This window comes from Theobroma umbraticum, unplaced genomic scaffold (genome assembly GCF_002168275.2).
Source record: "Theobroma umbraticum cultivar Fairchild unplaced genomic scaffold, ASM216827v3 scaffold_30.0, whole genome shotgun sequence".
NCBI classification, from domain to species: Eukaryota; Viridiplantae; Streptophyta; class Magnoliopsida; order Malvales; family Malvaceae; genus Theobroma; species Theobroma umbraticum.
Genome location: NW_018397254.1, coordinates 12,920,892 through 12,942,377, shown reverse-complemented (window position 1 = coordinate 12,942,377; position 21,486 = coordinate 12,920,892). Strand labels below are relative to the sequence as shown.

Sequence of the window (21,486 nt, the reverse complement as noted above, 5' to 3'; positions counted from 1 at the left end):
TAAATTAATTTTAAGGACGTTTAAAGAATAAAGTTTGATCTACGTTTTTTATATTAGGTTTGGAGTACGATTATGTATGGAGAGCACCTCGTTACGTCTGTTCGATGAATTGTACCAAATAATCACTTATTATTCTATTTTAACCCTAATCCTTAATTTTATCCTTATTTGCTTTAATCCTTATTTGTTTCTTTATTTATTTTTGTTTTTAACTTTACTTGATTACAAATGATAATTTTTTTATTTGAAGTCATTTTTCAAGTCTTTCCATCTGTTTGGTAAACTTCAAGAATGTCTTCTCACCTAGAGAATTTCTCAGAAAGCTTATCTTTTACAATTTTTTAGAGAAATCTCATCATTAAGATTATCATTTGAGCTTTATTTCAAAATTTAAATATGCATGAAATGAATATGCAATAAATGTATGATAAAAGTGTTATGAATTTCAATTTATTTAATACGAACTAAGATTGTTTATTAAGGACATTTCTCGGATCCTCCTATCTTTCTTGTAAAATCTAGGAAAACTCTTTTACTTAGAGAATTTTTCAATAAACTTATTTTTACAAGTTTCTTTAGGACATCTCACCATTGGGATAAATTAGTTATACAATTGACAACATTTTATCAAAGACTTTTTTTGGATCCTCCCATCGTTTTGGTAAAATGCGAGATGTCCTTTCATCTAGAGAATTCCTTAAAAAAACTTATCGTTACAAGCTCATCGAGAAAATCCAATTGTTGGAGTTTTTGTTTGTATACAAAATATGTATCTCATGGCATGATGTAAAATCCTAATTATTAAATACGAATCTAAGTCTTTTATTGAAAACGTTTGTCGAATCCTTGCATCTTTTTGGTAAAATTAGAGAACGAATTCTCATTTAGAGAATTTCTCGAAAAAGTCTATCCTTACAAACTTCTCGAGAAGATCTCATCGTTGGAACCTGTACAAAATATAAGGTGGAAAAGAATGAAAAGATAGTTAAGAGATGTAAGAAGGATGCATAATGATCTTGGTCTTTTCTTCGTCTGTTTTTTATCATCTATTGTCTTAAATTCTTTTAAGTCTTCTTTCTATAATTTCAAACTCTTGTTACTTATTATGTAATTTTATTATTTTAAATATAGTTATGTATTTCTCTATTAAATAATATATTGTTTTATATCTTACCACTTACGTTTATTGTAACAATATAGTTATGTGTTATATTTAATTTATTTTAATAATTGTAATCTATAATTATATTTGAGTATTTTGCTCATTGGTTACTACATAATTTCCTATTTAATGAGTGAGATTCGAATCACTCTTATCCAAAATCTAAAAAAAAAAAAATTGTAATCTAGAATTATGTAATTAAATTAAATATTTATTTTTATAAATCTTTATTTGAAATTAATTATTTGAATTGAGTGATATTAGGACATACAATCAAAAACCTTCCCATCCTTCTGGTGGGATTTTATCTGAAATTAAGTATTTATCTTATTTTATATATTTATTTTGTGGTTAATAGTTGCTAGATGTAGGGTTTTTCAGGAATTTTTTCTATTTTTTCGATGATTTCGGCTGGTAGACAGTAGGCCTTAGTTTCTAAGTTTTCTTATTCTAGAGAAGGCTAGGGTTTTATTCATCGGATCCCCCTTTTTCTTGTGATGTAAAGATCCTTTTTACACCGTGCAGATTGTTCCAAGCGTAATGTTTGTTTTAATCCCTGTTTAAGATTTCTGCGGTCAATGGGTCGCGGGGAGAAGATTAGCAGCACCCTGGTGGCTGCTACGGCTTGCTTTTCTCTTTCTAACAGAAATTTTTAATTAAAAAGTCCTAAGTTTTTTAATAACCTGTGGACATTGAAAGTCCAAAAGGCCATTTCACCATGCCCCAAACCTTATTGATTCTAAAGTCCAAAGGTATCTGAACCCAACTTTGAATTGGGCTTAATAACAGCCCATAAAAAAACAGAAATGAAAATAAGAATAAAAATAACAATAAAATATCAATGGAATTAAAAATAAATGATAAGAATAAAAGTAAATACTTTTTCTGAATAATGCAAAAAAGTTGGTGTCTACAGTGGGAATACCATTCAACATCACCAACCAAAGAAAGCACTACACCCTTGGGGAACTATAATTTTCCAGATATATGAAAACTAAACCCTTTAATTTCCCCCCTGAGATTGACCTCCTAAAACACTCATAGCTTCCTTAACAGCAAATTTCCTTTCTTATCAAGCTCCCAAATTCAAACATGCTTTATCTCATCATCAATAAACACTGCTTGCAACAGTTCCAACAGTTACTGTATACTATCTTTCGCTCATTCAGAAAGAGTCCACCAAAAATCTAACTCCCACTCGCTATTCGCCAGCCAAGCCTCTCTAGCCTTTGCAAATTTAGTCTTCACAGTTTCAAAGAGTCTTGGCTACGTCCGTCCCCTATAACCCATCGACAACTCTCCTTTCTTATCACTTTATCAACCCTTCTGTTTTTTTATTCGTTTTCTTGTAATCAGATGATATTTCTCCCGGCGTTAGACTTCTTCCCTGTCTGATTACATGATGGTAAACAACACAAGGCTCCCTCCCCATATTTCTCACAAATAAACTTCCTCCAAAGGGCAGTCTGGTCATTTCCATATATCTACCATCATTTACATTACAAAGCAAACCAATATTCTTCTGCACCAGATATGAAAGCCTTAAGCCACCCATTTTTGTGGATTTGCACACTACCTTTCATCAGCAAACATACAATACTATAACTTGGCTTCCATTTTACTTTAACACAAAAACTGTATAATTACAGATTTAGAGATGCTGCCCAGCCACAGCCACTTCCTCTGTTGATTTCATGTTCCTTCGTATGTTGTCATGTGTTAAGTTGAGGTTTTCATTTAACAAGCAATAATTGATAATAGCTATGCAGCCCATATCATCATAGGAAGGCCATGAAACACATTATTGGTATTCCAAATTAATATGCTTTTCTGCCAATGCATGAGCGGAGTAGTGGGGGAAAGAACTATAACAACAGCCATGATTGATGCATAAGAACACGGCTTCGAAGCCCTCAAACCAAAAATAGTAGCCAATCACAACTTCTCAAGGTTCCTCTTACATGGGAGCAAGAACATAACAACAGCCATGATTGATGCATAAGAAAACGTCTTTGAAACCCTCAAGCCAACAATAGTAGTCACTCACAACTTCTCAAGGTTCCTCTCACGTGAGGAACTCCTTGACAAGACTTGAACCTGTTCATCTAATTAAGTTCACTTGAAGTGCAAATTTAGTGGACCAGGAAAAAGAGGAAAGAGGAATTAATGCACAGCCTTCAAAGAAAAAGATCTCTTTTAAGAAAATAAGTTCAAATCTTATCTGAAATCATCATCTAATAGTATAGAGGAAAATGATTCTCACAGAACATTTTTGGTAAAACAACACAAACTGAAAAGGAAAATCCTTCTCAGCTAATAGTTCTCTAATTATGCCTCCAAGGATGGATGAACCTAAGACAGCAAAAAATAAAAGCATTTATGAGATCAATGAAGGCAAGTGAGAAAAAGTTTCCGTGGAAAGGGGTTTCCCAGTATCAGTTAATGGCCTATTATTTCTCTTTGTCTCACGCTGAACCTTTACAGATGAAAAAGGATTAGTTTGTTGTTGCAGTGATGTTAACAATAATGGCTCATTACTTTTGCCCAATGAACACACAATAATGGCTCATTAATTTTGCCAAATACATTCATGTATTTATAATAAAGGGTCTTTAACTCTAGGCAAATGGCAACTAGGCATGTATGTAATACTTAACTCTACCAGCCGTACCATTGGCCGGGTGCACAGTCTACCTAGCTTCCATCCTAAAACATATTAAGACACACATTGCAACCTATTGTCTGACTACATTTTGCCCGTTTAAAGCTTCAATTTTCAGGCAGATACAAAAGAGGCGACCGCAAGAACCAAGAGGCAAAGCATAATTTCCAAAATTATGACAAAGAATTCATAACAATCAACAATGTTATGAATTAAAGTTCCCAAATCAAGTATAGAATACACTAAAGTTCTGTAAATTAAAGAAATTTTTTTTATAATCAATGAGAGGAGGAATTCGAACTTTACTTTTTAGACAATGAGATAATGCACCAACCAATGAACCAAATACTCGAATGCAATTTTAGTCACATGGTTTTGTTACAATTCAACTCTTGTTTGAAGATGTGTCACACCATCAACAGTTTTGGGAGGAATATGAGCTCTATCAACAAAAATATCTCAAAGATCTAAATCAAAAGATTGTATGAAGCTCTCAAACCTCTTTCTCCAAAATAGGTAGCTTTTCCCTTTGAATAAAAAAGGCCACATCATAGATTGTCCTTCATCAATGAAGCTCGAGGATGCCATTTCTATTACTTTAAGCATTGTGTTCAGGATTTCTCAAAGGTGGTTAAACCTGCAAAGACTTGAGAACCTATTCTGATACCAATTATTAGAATGATAAAGCAGGGAGTGAATTAGTTGTTAAATAAAAATTCCTCATTTTTCGTAAAGCTTGAAGATAAAGCTGAGATATGAAAGAATGAAACAACAAAATAGTGTATAAGTTAAATAAGTAAAGAACAGGAAAATAAAAAGTACTCAATAGGATTTTTACATGATTTTTATAGAGATTCGGCCTTTTAATACTTACGTCCTCTCTCTTTATAGCACAAGGAGTTTGAATCCATTATCTGCTTGCCTTTTCAATAAGGTTAGACATAACCTTTACAATATACTATTTGCAGGATCAGGCATAATCTCTACAACATGCATTTTGCATAATCAGGCATAACCTTTATCAAGACATTACCTTTTTTTAGGATCAAGCACAACCTTTATACATGATGAAGCTTTTTAAAAGATCAACCAAAACCCTTTTACCTTTTGCTTAGAGGTATAACTAACACAATAGTGGATTTTAGTGAATCACCAGCTCAAAACCTTTAAAAACATTGATAAAGAAGTTTAAGGTAAAAAAAGTAAGAGCTTTCACAAAGATATGGATGATGAAAGAAGGTTTAAGCTTAAAAAGATCAGCTGAAGAATAAAAATGTAATGTTCAGGTTCTTTGCTTGCTCAAAGGTGGGAACTTTCTACTCACAGTTTTTTCTCTTGTTTTTTTTTCCTCCTTTATTCTAAAAAATTATTCAAATTTTTTTAAATTCCTTTTCTCTTTTTTTCTTTAACGTTCTCAAGATGGATATTTATAACTTTTGTGATTTTCTACCTATTGGAGTAAAATTTGAATAATTTCTTATATGTTTCAAACAGCTAACAAAATTTGTTGCATCTATAGAATTGAGTTGTTGCTATTCACTTGTTGGTTCTTCGCAAAGTTTGTAGCTCTCTATCTTTGGAGAATCCATTCTTCTATTTTAAGGTGTCAATTCTTTTACAACTAGGTTTGAAGGTGATACCTTTTTAATCTTGGAGAATCGATTATTTTGCCTCAAGGTATTGATTCTTCACTATGATTTGCGACCAAAATTTGAATTTAAGGTTGATTTTTGTTGCTGCACTTTTGTCCAATTGTACTATGTGTTTCTTAGTCACCAAGTTTTTAAATTGTACTTTTGGTGTTTTAAGAACCAATATCTTCTCCATATAGAATCAATTATTTCTTATTTACTTTTTTCCTTTTTCATTTTATCTCTCTAAAATCGATTTTTTATATCTAAGGTGTCGATTCTTCACAAATTTTAACGTTTTTATCTTTCAAGAACTGACTTCTTTTTTTCTCAGAATTGATTCTTCACTGTTGATCTCTATTTAAGAATTGACTTATTCTTCTCTAGAATAAATTCTTTTTGTAATTAAAGAAATAGATTTTACTTTCTTTTCATTTAAGAATCAAGTCATTTTTTTTGAGAACTTGATTCTTAGACCAGCACTTTAAATTTTGAAAACAAGAAATCTTTGAGAAAATTAAGAGATATTTCTTTAAATTCAAGAGCATGGCTATTCATATAAAAAACATGTTTAAAAAAATCAAAGTATCTCAATATATCTTTCTTTTAAGTTTAGCTTTAACATTTTTTTGAGGATTTTCTTCATATTCAAAAATATCTTCAAATCATCTTCAAAGTTCATTGAGTTCAAACAATTTTGTCATGTCAAAACAAAAATAAAGCTAACACTTGAGTTCACTATCTATCAGGATTACGGTTCTACTATTAGTGGATGGATAGATATGAGATTAAGGTTTAAGTAATGCTCAAATTTAAACTTGGTTTTCATATGATTCTAGTTCAGATTATAGTGTCATTATTCGAAGTCAACTACTTCTATGATTTGAGACTTATTATTCCCTTGAAGTGAATTACATTCCTTCCATTGGAAGTAATCTACACAATACAGTTTTAACATAATAAAGTGAACAGTTTTATTATATGACTGTAAACAATTTTAGATTCGATTAAAATATATATCTCCAATGCATGACTCTTCATACAAATGTATTTTAATACTTCAATAAAATCTTGGTACTTTTTTAATTAAATAATAAATGTTTATTTAAAACAAACTCTTTGTCTTATTGTCAAAATATACTTTCATTACAAATAAAAAAGATGAAAATAAATATGAGAATATACTTGCTGTCTAAGGCACCATACTCTCAAATTCCCAATAACAATTTCGTTAGTGAATTTTTTCAATATTTAGAAAATTCTCTCAAAAAATACGGATTCCATTTCATCGATATTTACTTGACGAGTACATTCCTCAAAGGTTACATCTAGCCATCATTGATTGAAAACCATCAATATTTATAGATTCAGTTTGTCGGTATAAACCCTAAATCCTAACATTTTATATAGCTATTGCCAATGAAATTTCTATCGGTATATCTGTCAATATTTTGTATACCGACCGATTAACTCTGTTGATAGTCTTTACATCCATTGCTTTTATTGCACGCCAAATAAATACCACTGAATACCGACGGGACCGTTGTCATCGATGAATTTTGTTGATATTTTGTAGGTGCTTTGTCGAAAAATTACACGGCTACTATCCATCGGCATTTCGTTAGCAATCCATCACAATTGACATAATTTTGTTGATGGAGTCATTTCCATCAGTAATTGTTTGTTTCCTTATAGTTATAAGACTTCATTAGGAAATATAGATTCACCTAAATAGTTAATCCTACCTAAATAAAAAAGTTTGACGATGACACCTCATTTACGTCAAATGATTAAATTTTCAGACTCATACATTATGACAACAAAACTTAGAATTATACGTAATATGAACTTTTATACTATAATGCTTCCTTTAGGAGACTTTCTTCAACTTTCTTGCTCTTGTGTTTAGCCCTTTTTTTACCTAGCTTTGGCGAAGAAACGCTTTTCAACCAATCCAGTAATTATATATCAAAGCTTTAAAAAATAAAACACTTGACTCAATAGTAAACATATGTATATTTTATTCAAAAAATTAGATACACATGCTTTTTTTGTTTTCAAATAAAAAGACCTTTCATTTAGCTTAAAGCAATTTTGATTTTCTTAATATATATATATATATATACACACCTTTGAGAAGATTTTGCATTTCACATGCGAATGGTTGATTGAATGTCGATTATAAGAAAAAGATTTCAACTTTAGCTTACATGAAACTAGTCCATTTGATTACATGAACACATTATAAAAATAAACTGTTAACTATCCATACAAATATATGGATACTAATTTCATAGAAGTACACATTTTAGTAGTTTCGTGAAGAACTTGATTTCAAACCTTATACAAATATGAGTTCTTAATTTTCCTCATTCGGCCATTAGATGGAGTTTGAAAATAATCACATTACGTGGAAAATTAAAACATATAATTAACAAATTGGAAATGCACAACTTTATAACAAATTATGGTCCACTAAATATTTTCATTCAATCTAATATAATCATATATATATATATGTATATTGTATAAATTTATGTTTACGTATCTGTTTTTTTATAGGCCATCTCTTAGCGTTGTTCCCTAATTATACACAAATGTATGGACTCTTAATTTTGCACAACTTCTTCTCTTTTCCCGCCTATATTATATATTACAAATTTTACAACGAATTATTTATTGAGATTGGAAAACAATTCATTAATGACATTAATTAATAAAGTATTAGCGTCTACAAGATAAATATGTTCTATTACTTAATTTAATTACAACAAATTTGGTCCATGCATTTCACATTTTTGCTCCTGAATTTATTTATTTTTTCTTAAAAGCATATCAAACCTATCTTAGCCACAAAATAAACAAAATTTGAAGATTACTAATAAATTTGAAATCAATTAAAAATATCACAGGAAATTGAAAAAGACCCTTCCACAACGATGTGACATATAGCATACCATTCTTTATTCCATTCAAATGTAAGTCAACGGAAACAACATAAGATTACCCATTTGAAGATACATATAGCCGATGCTTGTCAGTATCTATAATTGCCTGTTAAGAAAAAGAGGAGGAAATTAAAAGAGGAATTAGCAGTAATTAATTTGTGTGTTTAGGAATGTAATACACTTGAAAAAGATCTTACAGTGTCTTTGGTTGCAAAGCTTTTCTTCGTTAATTTGCTTCTGAAAAGAAGACAAACTGTCTAATCCAAACTGCTGCTGGTTCTGATATGGCGTTTCCCATAACAAATTGCTTTTATCCTAATTAATTAAGAAAAATAAACTTTAGAAATTTATTTAATTAAAACACTTGGTTCACGCACTCTATATGAAAACCTTCAAATGTATACATAGTATTTTCTTTTGATGTTGAAAAGTTTAGTCAAATTATAAGAAAGTACTCGAGTGGTGATATTCAATCTCTGCTGCGCGTCGGTCTGATGAAGTAACGAGGAAGTTGCTGTGGGTGTTGCTGCACTCAACACTTTAAGCCGGCCCGTGGAGCTGGATTTTATAAAGGACGGAGGCAATGGTTTTTCGAAGCTAGAAAATTCCTGGAAAGTAGATTAGAATGGTCGATCCGTAGATAGAGTTACTACTTTCTTGCTGAAAAAGATCTTAGTAGCATTTCTTTTAAAAGACAAACAGTTAGGAAAGGTAAACCTCAGCTGCAGTGCTAATGAACTACAGATGGAAGGCATTTTACACATGCTACATGGAGAACAGTAATATAAATGATATGATTAACTTGATATAATAATGGCTTTTCTAATGATTACTCATGGGAACTGGGACACCTTTGTTTTTTAATTTATATTACACATGCTACATAATTATAATTATTTAAATGGGTATGCATATAATAAATTTCTTCAATGATGCGTTTCTATTTTTTTTATTATACTTTTCAATTTTAATTTTTATTTTCATCATTTTCACCAAATTCACTTGAGAAACTCTACTTAAATTTAACTTACAAGGAAAACTCTCTATGACAAATTCGGTGGAGGACAGATGATAGGTTTTCTAGAAAGCTTTACCTCTGACGCGAATGTGTTAGTAATTAAGCCTACTCCAAATTCGCCCAACATGGAATCAATAGGAGCAAATTTTGCTGCAAAAAACTGAGGACATATATAATTGTCGACTGTTAAATTATATAGTTAAAAATGAGCAGTAAGAGTAATAGCAGAAGCTGTGACTTGGAGAGTAACCTCTACTTGATACTGTAAGCATTGAACATATCTAATGATTTCATCCAGTATCTGGGTCTTGCCAGTCAGCTATGAGCATTACAAAATTTAAGAAATAATGGTAAGCGCTTAGCAACATTCAAATTAAGAAAATGAAATATGGTATCCAGGAAACGGGAAAAAAACAAATTTCAATTGGTACGCCTTTTCAAGTATTGATTTCAATGAATCCTCTTGAACATATCGATTAACTTTGTACGTTTCAAGAAAAGTATGCAAGGAATTAAGAATGGCACCTTGTCACATCAAGGAACAAGTGATTGCAATAGCTTCATCCTGACGCTGATTTTCTCCCTTCTGACCTGGAAAACCCATTTCATAGCTAAGATATTTATTGAATGCAAATGGATTGGATTTCCCATTTCTGGCATGTTAAATTTTCAGGTTTTTTCCCCTTTTGCAATTAGCCGTGAGGTAGGTTTTCCGGTAGAAGTGCTAATGTGGTTGGATATCATACCCTCTCGGCAAGGCTGTGCTTGTCTTTTGCTTCACCTCTCCCCGCTCTGACATGAACATAATTATCTGTTTCGACCTTCTCAGGAACTTTCTTCTTGTTCTTTATATCAGGCTTCAGCCTGCTTTCCTTTGCTTGCTCCAAGCCACGAATATTTTTTCCTTTTTTCTCTCTTTCTACCTGGTCATCAAAGAAGCGAAGTACATGACAAATACTGGGTAATAATTTTTTTTCCTGTATGCAAGGATTAATTTAATTTCCTTTCAAGAATATTACTCCATATATAATTAAATGAATATATTCAACAGAATAATCGCCTAATATACCTTTGTTTCCACTTTCTTTCTCTTGTTCTCCGACGCCGACCCTTCTCCTGTAAGTTGATGATCATCGCCTCGTTGTTCAAGTTCCAACGGCGTGCGTATGGCGGTAGACTCCAAGTCCTGATTTGCAATAGCAAAAGGGTTAACAGGGAATGTGAAAGGGACATCTAGATTCACTTCATTAAGAGTTATGGCTTCATGGTTTTGAGCATATTGCCCGGGAATAAATTCCTGGAAGCATGCATCCGGAAAGTTTGAAGAAAAGCAGGTTTTGGTGGCGCTGCTTTCTTCCCTGAGGAAGCTAGACATGGAATCCAAGGTGTTTGGCTCGATAAAAGAGTTTAGAACAGAAGGAAGATGCTAGTTTGGAAAAGCCGACATTTGATGAATCCTCGTAATTACAATTTAACTGTGAGAGAATTGCAGCTATGGGGGAGCCTGAATCGATTCCTCCTTGATGCAGAAGTGGCTGTCAGGAGGATCGCAGATGTTGGGACAAGCTAGAAAAGCAATATAAATACCAACTAAACAGTGTGAGTACAGATGGAGATCGGGCGTGGGATGGAGTCAAAATTTCGCATTTAGGAGGCGACATTAGAAGTTGAATGCTTGATAAATATATAAAGTAATTTAAATGAAAAAAACTTTATATAAAAATTATATAAATAAATTCAACTACATATTAAGTATGAAATAAAAATATTTTTTAACAACTATTGCATGTTGAAGTTGGATATTTTAATTGAACTAGACAAGTTTGTCATAAAGTTGAAAGAATCCATGCTGAATCTCCAATGATTTCTTTCTCAATAAGAATTATTAATAAATTTTTTTAAAAATTATTTGACATTTTATTACGAGTTTTATTCTAACAAGTTTCATAATAGACAATGCACATTTTGATGTTGCAGTGAAAATTAGAAGAGTTAAAGACAAATCAAATTAATTTGTCACCAGGAAGTAAATTTTTTATATTTCCAAATTCTTTAATACTTGCCATAGCTGAGAAAGTGTAAATACATTTTTGAAAAGATTATGAAGAATGTCAAATTTAAATAGATTCAATTGATAGATTAGATGCATTTTATCATGTTCAATCTAATCATGAGAGTAATATTTATTTACAAGGTTGTAAATATTTTCAAGATTAAAGGTTTTGAAATCATTCCGACAATCCAAAGATGTGTCAAGAGTGAACAACTTTACCACATTGTCACTAAATCTGAAATTCAATTTTTATAAGAGTGAGACAATAATAGTTAAAAACAAATCAACTTGACAATAGCGTTCAATTGTAACATGTTATAAAATTATTGTAGGGATAAAATTATAAAATTTGAAAAATTAAAAATATGTTACAAAAACTTTTAAAATTTTTATTAAGATAAAATTATAAATTTTTTTTAAAAAAATAAAAATATGTTATAAAAATTATAAAATTTTTTAAAAATAAAAATATATTTTAAAAATGAAAAAATTGTGAGAAATGACTTTTGTCATAAGGTCACTTCAAAAATGACATTCAATATAATTTTAACTGTTTTTAAACAATTTTTGACACGAGTTCACAAGAATACCTTTTAAACCATTTAATCCCAATTAAGTGGTCTGAGTTTCTTTCTCCTCTCCTATCATTCAGATTAAAACTCCAAAATTAAATCTCGATTTAGCTATCAATCTATCCAGATCTCCAACGTCATCGAGGTATATATCTCACCGTCTAGCTTTCCAATGCCATCAAGGTCTATATCGCCATTCAACTTTCTTACGATCCCAAAGTGCAGAGATGACACCAAGGTATTTGTTATGGATTTTTAGGTTTATTTTATTTTTTTATATTCATAGAACGCAAAAGTTGATTGGTAAATTATATCAGTTTGGAAACTTAAATCTGGCTGGAAATAGCAAAATCATTTGATTTATAGGCGATGCGTGAATATTTGGTAGGCATTGCGTCAGCTATTTATTTGGATAATGGGGTATGTGATGAGATATTAGGAATTGTAACTTGTTTATTTGGTATTACGTGACTGAATATTATGTGACTGAATATTTTTTTAGCATTGCGTGACCTGTTTGTAGGTATTGCGTGACTTTATCTCCCTAATGCTAAAGGTGATTATGTACTTATTCAGCCCCTTTACTAACAAATTTTGTAAAGTTAGAAGAGAATTAGGAATACTTAATAACCAATTCAGCCCTTTTAATAACAAATTATGTAAAATTATAAGAGAATTAAGAATACTTAATAAACAATTCAACCCCCTTTATAACAAATTCTGTAAAATTATTAGAGAATTGGAAATGCTTAACAACCAATTCAGCCCCTTTAATTGCACTGAACCAATTCAGCCCCCTTAATTGCACTTAACCAATTCAACCCCCTTAATTGCACTTATATCGACATTCAAAAAAAAAAAGAATTGCACTTATATTGTGTGTAGAAAATGAAAAGTCAGCATTCTTACCTATAAATAAAGGAAACCATTAACCATTTTAATCAAAATAATCTAAAGCAAAATCTGAAAATGGCATCTAAAGGTTCAAGAGACGATAGCGGGAAAGGGGTGGCCACTAGAGGGGCTACCCCCCAAATGCGTGCTTTGATGGACTGACTTAAGCAGATGGAGTTAGAGATGCGCGCCCTGGTGGATAACATGGTGGTCAGGACAGAAGTCCTAAAGACAAAAATCCTAGCCAATAACAAGATTCTGGCCGAAATTTATGAATTAGTAGATAGAATTAGGAAGAAATGAACTACGGTTCATTTCTTTTTTATATCATCTCCTTTAAGTTCAGCCAATGAATAAAACAAAATTTTTCATTAATCTCATATTTTCTTGCTTTATTTTATATTATGCTGAATAACTTGCTTTATTTTCTATTTCAATTTATATAAGAGAAGAAACCGTGAGTGCATGTTAAGCATTGCGTGACCTATTTTTAGGTATTGCAAGATTGGATTATAGGCGCTGCATGAATTGTGCAATGCATATTTTCTGTTGAGACATTGCGTGAGTGGTTTTTATGTATATGGTTACTTGTTGTTATGTATTGCGTGACGTTAGGACAGTACGTGACTGGTTATGTTGGCATAACGTGACTGAATATTAGGCATCGAGTGACTTATTATTAGATATTACGAGACTGGAAGGGCGTGACTTGTGTAATTTATCTCTTGTTTTGAGGCTTTTGTTTAGTAGTTTATGGGCATTACGTGACCTATTGTTATGTATTACGTGACATTGGGCCGTTACGTAACCTGTTATGTTGGCATAATGTGAAGAATTCTTTTTTGAGTTCTTTTTTTAAATGGGCTCCATGCATAAGGCGTTTTTGAGAATAAGCCTCTCCATATTACGCATTGAGAGAGTTATTATTAGGTATTACGAGATTGGAGGTGCGTGACTTGTGCAATTCATCCCTTGTTTTGAGGTTTTTTTTCACTAGTTTGTAGACATTGAGTGACTAATTTTTATGTATTGCGTAACCTGTTGTTATGTTTTGCGTGACATTGGGCCGTTACATGATTGGTTATGTTGGCATAATGTGAGTGGATATTACACATTGAGTGACTTATTATTAGGTATTGCAAGACTAGCAGTGCATGATTTGTGCAATTCATCTCTTGTTTTGAGGTTTTTGTTCACTAGTTTTTAGGCACTGCGTGACTGATTTTTATGTATTGCGTGATCTGTTGTTATTTTTGCATGACATTGGCCGTTATGTGACTGGTTATGTTGGCATAATATGAGTGGATATTACGCATTGGGTGACTCATTATTAGGTATTGCGAGACTGGCGGTGCGTGACTTGCAATTCATCTCTTATTTTGAGGTTTTTGTTCAGTAGTTTTTGAGCACTGCATGAATGTGTATTAGAAGTTATGACACTTATTTTCTGTTAAATTTCAACGGCCTGTGAAATATGACTTAGGCATTGCGTTAGTGGTTTTTATGCATTGAAGGGCAATTTTTGATAAATTGACTAATTGTGACACATATTTTTTATTAAATTTCAGCAGCTTGCCAAATGTGAAGCTTATGATTACATACGGTGGTCATTAGGTCGATGACACTTACAAGGGTGGTGAGACATGAGTGAGGGGTGTTGGAAGTGAGTTGCCATTTTCGGGCCTAGTGAACTTAGTTGAAGAGGTTGTTAGGGTCAACTCACATAATAATGAAATTGAGCTACATATATTGCTCAGTGATGTAGCGGGGATTTTGCACGCAGCTATCAGGGATGATGAAGATGTAGCAAGTATTTTGCGAGATGAGAGGGTAGTTGTTATGTTTGTGACAGTTAAGGCAGGAAATGCAAACAATATTCCACATGAACATGGTATCCAACATAATAATCACCTACAACAGAATGTTAATTATTCTAACATACCACACCATGCATTTCCGAACCAACAACCATGGCAATCACATTTGACACATCCTCATGAGTTTGAGTAGCCAGGCACACACATGAGGTGTCTACAAATGATGTCTGCATAATTTTAATCTGAATGTGCATCGAACGAAATACTTGGTACTTTGCAACAAACGCAACTGTCACCCAAAAATGCATTAGGTCCATTATCATTTGCAGAGGACATTGTGATGGTTGTGAGTGATAAGGATGCATCTGATCAGATTGAAAATGATGTTGAAGAGGATGACATGACGGATTGGAACGATGAGTTGCATGATGACTGTGAAGATGATTACGTTGGCGGACATGACGATGGTTCAGAGGATGACAGGGGTGAGCACATCGACATTCAGGATTGCAAACATGTAGATGGCAGTACAGGACATGCGCACAATTGTTGTGTTAGAAGAGGTTCAGTTCGACGACCATGCCTCAATTATTGAATTAGAAGATGTGGAGGGTGCCAACCCTATTTACGACAACGTCATCGCACTTGAGAACGACATTCGTTCGCTTGATGACAGTGATAAAGAGAAGGTAAATGCATGGGTATCTCGTCAATGGATTATTCTCGGGGTAGATATGATATCCTTCAAAATAGTTACGAGTGAGGAATCTAGATCAATGGGTGACCACTTATATCGTGAAAAAATGTTTCCATCGAAGGCTGAATTGAACTAGCTTTGAATATGTTGGCACTAAAAGAACATTTTGAGGTCAAAGTTAAAAAGTCATGTCACGTTCTTTTTTAGGTTGGTTGTAAGGAGAAGGTATGCAAGTTTGCTTTGTCTGCAACGAAGTTGCTTGAGGGAGAATATTGCCAACTTCAGACGGTGTAGAAAGTACACATGTGTACTATTGATGGTTTGCAATATGGGTACTGAACTACGAGCATGAGGTTAATTGCTGAGTCTATCTCCACCAGGCTGCAAGGAAATTATGTAACCCTATTGAGACTGAAGGAAATAAGGGAAGAGATGAATCGTAAGTGGGGATTGCAATGCCTATATGGTAAGGCGTGGCAAGCGAAGGAATATGTGGAGAGTCTTGTGTTCGGTCCCCCGGTAATGTCATTCTAACTACTTCCCTCATATTTCTATATGTTGGAATGTGAAAATCTTGATACTGTCACGCGTGTCGCTACGAATGGGGAACAACAATTCAAATATTGTTTCTGGACATCCGGGGTTTAGTGCTGTAATGCGGCTTGTAGTTACTATCGATGCCATACATCTGAAAGGTAGATTCAAAGGTGTTCTGTTTGTTGCGGTATGCAAAGATACAAATGAGTAGATATATCTAGTTTCATTAGGCCTTGGCGACGTGGAGGACAAAGAGTCTTGGTTGTAGTTTCTTAACCAATTGCGTTGTGTGATTGGTTGTCCTGAAAATGCAATGTTCATTTCTGATAAGCATCTTGGTATTAAGAATGCAGTTGAGAAAGTGTACAAGGGAGGGCATCACAGTCTATGCAATTACCACTTAAGAAAAGACATTAAAAACATGTTCAAGCGCGAAGATGTTGTCATGATATTCACCTTGGCCGCCAATTGCTATAGGCTTGTTGATTTTAACAAACATATGAATCAATTGAAATAGTTTTGCAAACTTGTTTATGACCACCGTACGAGATAAAGCCCTGAGAAATGGGCACGTGCTCGATCACCAGTAAGGCAATACAAGCTAATGACATCCAACATTGCGAAGTGTATTAACTCCTACCTGAGGCATGCAAGGAAACTGCCAATAACTGTCCTAATCGAGTGCATGAGAGGCATGTTCCAACGTTGGTTCCATGACTGGCATAATGAGGCATTGAATTTGACGATGCCTTTCAGCCCTTGGGCTACCGATCTGTTGAACGAACGGTTCAATGAAGCATGTCACTTTTTCATACAACCAATCGATCGGGTGGAGTTTCAAGTTATATACGGGACTAAGGACATAGTCGTCAACTTATCCACGAAGATGTGTTCATGCAATGAGTTCCAGATAGATCTACTCCTCTACGCACATGCCATGGATGCAATAAGGTATGAATAATCATGTTTCCTTATTTTGTGCATGATGAATTAAATTTTCATATTGTTCGCCAACTACGATTTCATTGCCTTGGTAGTAAATGCAAACGTGCAACCATTGAATTCTGCTCAGACTATTACTTTACTCGGTCTTGGGTGGACAGATATGTGATTTCCATTCGCCCGGTTGGGCATCCTAGTGAGTGGGACATCCCCCATGATGTTAAACAAATTGTCATTTTGCCACCAACTTGGTGAGGTTAAGCGGGAAGACCTAGGAGGAAAAGGATTTCATCAGCTGGAGAAGACAATCGAGGACGTAGATGTTCACAATGCAAGAGCTATGGTCATAATAGACAAAATTGTCGAACTCCGTTTGCAGGTCCATCAACAAACAGGGAAACATCATCTACTTAGCTGACTGCTCGAGGGCTCGATGACGACAACGACCCAAGGCACGTTCAATTTGTAAACAACCTGGGCACATACGAAACCGTTGTCCAATGCGAATTACAAACTTTGGGAACGTTATTGGTGTTGTACCTAAAGATAGTGGCCCTTCAGATGCTAGTTGTTAGGGATTGTTTCGAATTGGCCATTGACTTTTGCATTGAATAATACTATATGAACTTGAGTTTGACAGAGTCTGGAGATGATACTCTCACTTTTGACAACAGCTAGGAATAAGATATATGGCTCTTAAGATGATATTTCTATTTCATCTAATGCGTTGAACTCCTTCATAATTTGTTTGTCTTTGTAAACTCTTAACTTAAAGCAGAAAATATTTAATACTATTTCCTTGATTGATTTTCGTGTCCTGCTTCATATTTTTTACCTAAAAAAATATGTATAATAATAGCATTATTTAGATAGCTATAGTAGAAGGGTTTAGGGCTTTTAGTCAATAAGGGTTTAAGGTTTAGGGAATTGTGTAAACTTTGAACAAAAGATATGAATAAAAAATAAACAAAGTTACTCTGCATTTCGACAATTGTGAAGCCAATGGCTTCATTACTGTTTGGTTAAAGCCAATAGCTTCATTACATTGCATTTTGACAATTCTTGCACAATTTTATTAGGATTATTCTTTATCTTGACAACCTGTTACGTATATTTCCCTTGTTACTGTTTTCGGTAAAGATGTCAAATACGATGAGGTAAATGATTTAATAAACAAAATCAGGAAATGAGCTCGGTTAATTTGTCACTTCGTGGGCAAAAGTTGAGAGGGAATCCCTAGAAAAAGTTTAAAGTCGAACAAATTTTGTAGTTGCCTAATTCAAAATGATCATTCAAAATTTAGTAGTCGCGTCATTCCATATCCAATACTCTCGTGAATCAATATCAGCTGGTGATGCGATTTCATAATAACTAGTACGTGGCTTTATATTTACTACTCACATGATTTTATAATAAACACTCACGCAATTCCATAATAACTAGTAATACCACTCCATATGTAGTCTCATCCTTGAAACGATTAGTGTAAAAGTTATGCTTGAGGCTTAAAAAATATTTTTCATAATGGATTTGAAATTCCTCAATAAGCTAAGGGAAAAAACGTAAGCAAGGAGGCTGAACCTCTATAAAAATAGTATGTTCTTGATTTTCATTCTTTTTTCATTTAGTATTTCAATCTTGTTTTAAAAGAAAACTTATTTTTTACAAAAATTGCAAAGAATTTTCAAAAAAGCCAGTTCACTCCCCTCTTGGATTTTTACATATTAAGCTTATTACACTAACAGACTATATCCTTTTGCCACTTACCTAGCTATATTCCTAGTTATAGCTCTATGCTCATCCATCTTATTTCTAAACACCCATTTAGTACCAATTACAGGGTAGCCTTTTAGCCAAAGTACTAAGTCCCATACTTGACTTTTTTCAAATTGATTCAACTCCTTTTGCATAGATAAGATCCCATAATCATTGTTAATTCCTCATCTATATTCTTAGGCTTAATTTAAGAGATAAAAGCAACTATTTCTCAAGATAATCACATATATTTCTAGTAATGCTTTGAGTTCTTACCTTTTCTGAAAAATCTTTAATTATTCTACCTTGATCCACATACCTCTTTTTTCTTGGATGAGTAGGTTCTTTTTTCTCATTGATGTCACTAGCTTATTGCACATGTTCTTGCTCTTGATCTTCTTCTTCTTTTCCTTCTTCTTTGTCAAGATCAAGCTTTTCCACCTTTTTCTTATAAGCTGCTTACATCATCATTAATATTTTCCTTTTTAGGAGAGGGGTTAGTTTCATCAAATAGAACATGTATGGATTCTTCAACAATTAATTTTTTCTTATAGAATACTCTATATGCCTTTAAAGTTAATGAATAACCAAGGAATACGCCTTCATGACTTTTAGCATCAATTTTTCCTAAGTTATCCGTACCATTATTTAACACATAGCATTTACAACTAAATGGATGAAAGTAAGGAATGTTTGGTTTATTTCCTTTATACAGTTCAGAAAGAGTTTTCTTAAGAATTGGTTTAATCATGGCACTGTTAATTATATAACATGAAGTGTTAATATCTCCAACCCACTAGTATTAGTTAAATTATTCTCACAAAGCATTATCCTAACCATTTCTTCCAGTGTCCTATTTCTTCTCTCAACTATTCTATTTTGTTGAGTTCTAAATGTTGAAAAATTATGGTTACAACCTTTATCATTACAGAGTTTTTCAAAACATATGTTTTCAAATTCCTTACCATGATCACTCTTAACACTAATGATTGTATAACCCTTTTCATTTTCAACTTTTTTACAAAAATTTGAAAAAACTTCCAAAGCTTCATTTTTTAATGCTAAGAAAAATATCCAAGTGACTTGTTGTAGTCATCAACAATTACAAATCCATATGAATTTCCTACTAGACTAGTTGTCTTAAAAGGTCCAAATAAATATTTACGTAGCAATTAAAGTGGCGTAGTGGTTGTAACTTCATGTTTAGGTTTGAATGAGATTCTTCTCTACTTACCTTTTGGACATGCATCACACAATCTATCATTATCATAATAAATCTTAAGCAATCCTTATACTAAATCTAAAGATGACAATTTGGATTTGATATGCATGCTAGCATGTCTTAGCTTTCTATGCCAAAACCAACTATCCTCAATGCTTTTAGCTATGAAATAAACATCATTGGAAGATAAATCACCAAGATAAACAACATACACATTTTTTTATATATTTCCTACAAAAAGAATTTTATTTGTGTTAATATCTACAACATAGCAATATAAAGATTCAAATATAACTCTAAGATCATTATCACACAATTGACTTACACTCAATAAATTATGTTTAAGCTTTTCACACATAGCACACTTTCAATGGGAAAGGAAGAATTTGATCAATAGTGTCTATTCCTTTTATGTGACCTTTCAAATTCTAGTTATGTGCCTTAAGCAACCACTATTTTGAAATGGAAGTGTTTTTTCTTGAGTATTGGGCTTTAAGCAAACATCCTCAACCTACAACAAGATAATTCGAGTGTTTAGTACTTGCTATCTTAGTTCTTTTTGGAACCTTTTCAATCTCAATGACTTTACGAATAGTAGATTTGGTTCTTTTTAGAACCCGTACACTTCTAACTACATAACCTCTATCAATGGTCTTTCTAAGAAGACAGAAGTAAATGGAATACCAACTTTATGACAGTAAATATATGTATGCGATGCATCATTTAACTTTAATTAGATGATCATTTTCAACTCTTAACATATAAATTTTTTTATATTTCATAGATATATTCTCACATTCATAAGCTAATTCTTGATATACATCTTCTAATTCCTGAAAAGTATATGGATGATCACTATCATTGTAAGGACTAAAAGCATAGAAATCATTACATACCTTGGGCTCTTTAAAACCCATAAGTTTGCAATTTGATCCTCTTTTTCACTTTAAGACCCTTTCTCATCACTTCAAATAGCCATAATTACTTTTGTCTTTTGTTTCCGTGGATTGTCTTTCTTCACATTTAGACATTCATATTTTGTGTGGCCTAGCTTTTTACATTCATAACAAATTAAATGGCTTTATTGTTTGATTCACTCTTTATGTATCCTTTCTTAGCTTTCATTTTTATGTTTCTCTTTTAAAAGGTATCCTATCTTTATTGGCTTGTTTACCTTTTAAAAACCTATTGAACTTTTTAGTGAGTAATGCCACTTCGTTATCACTTTCCTCAGCTCCATCTTCATCTTCCATGTTTTCTTTTTCTTCTTCTATTTATGTGGACTTAAGAGCTAACCCCCTTTTCTTAATATCTCCTTTTAGTGTTTTATCCCTTTAACTCTCATGCTTTAGAGTCATCTTATAAGTAAATAAGCAACCAAGCAACTCATCTAACTTGTGATTGTTTAAATTATTTGCCTCCTTTATTGTAGTAACCTTAGGTCTCCATGATTTGTAAAGACTGTAAAGAATCTTTTTGACTAGTCTAGCACTTAGGAACTCTTTTTCTAGAGCCTTCAATCAACCTATGATCTTAATGAACCTTTCATACATTTCCTTGATTGACTTTCCTTATT

At 32.7% G+C, this 21,486-nt stretch overlaps 2 protein-coding genes and 1 long non-coding RNA gene across 3 annotated transcripts; 1 reads left to right on the top strand and 2 right to left on the bottom strand.

Annotated features, from left to right (window-relative positions):
- Positions 1-8,426: 8,426 nt before the first annotated feature.
- LOC110424548 (uncharacterized) lies at positions 8,427-9,164 on the bottom strand. Its single transcript, XR_002445909.1, has 3 exons — positions 8,859-9,164; positions 8,601-8,718; positions 8,427-8,509 (listed from the first exon to the last, which is right to left on the bottom strand). It is a non-coding gene; the product is annotated as an uncharacterized LOC110424548 (long non-coding RNA).
- Positions 9,165-9,587: 423 nt separating this feature from the next.
- Positions 9,588-10,957, bottom strand: LOC110424538 (transcription factor bHLH62-like). The gene is made up of 4 exons (XM_021439135.1): positions 10,491-10,957; positions 10,168-10,344; positions 9,947-10,012; positions 9,588-9,740 (listed from the first exon to the last, which is right to left on the bottom strand). Exons 1-3 carry the CDS (start codon positions 10,794-10,796, stop codon positions 9,956-9,958), a joined length of 540 nt encoding a protein of 179 aa, XP_021294810.1. The 5' UTR covers positions 10,797-10,957; the 3' UTR covers positions 9,588-9,740; positions 9,947-9,955.
- A 5,098-nt stretch (positions 10,958-16,055) lies between these two features.
- Positions 16,056-17,188, top strand: LOC149527783 (uncharacterized). The gene is made up of 3 exons (XM_089782592.1): positions 16,056-16,178; positions 16,617-16,942; positions 17,095-17,188. The coding sequence occupies exons 1-3, from the start codon at positions 16,056-16,058 to the stop codon at positions 17,186-17,188; spliced, it is 543 nt and encodes a 180-aa protein (XP_089638718.1).
- Positions 17,189-21,486: the final 4,298 nt, after the last annotated feature.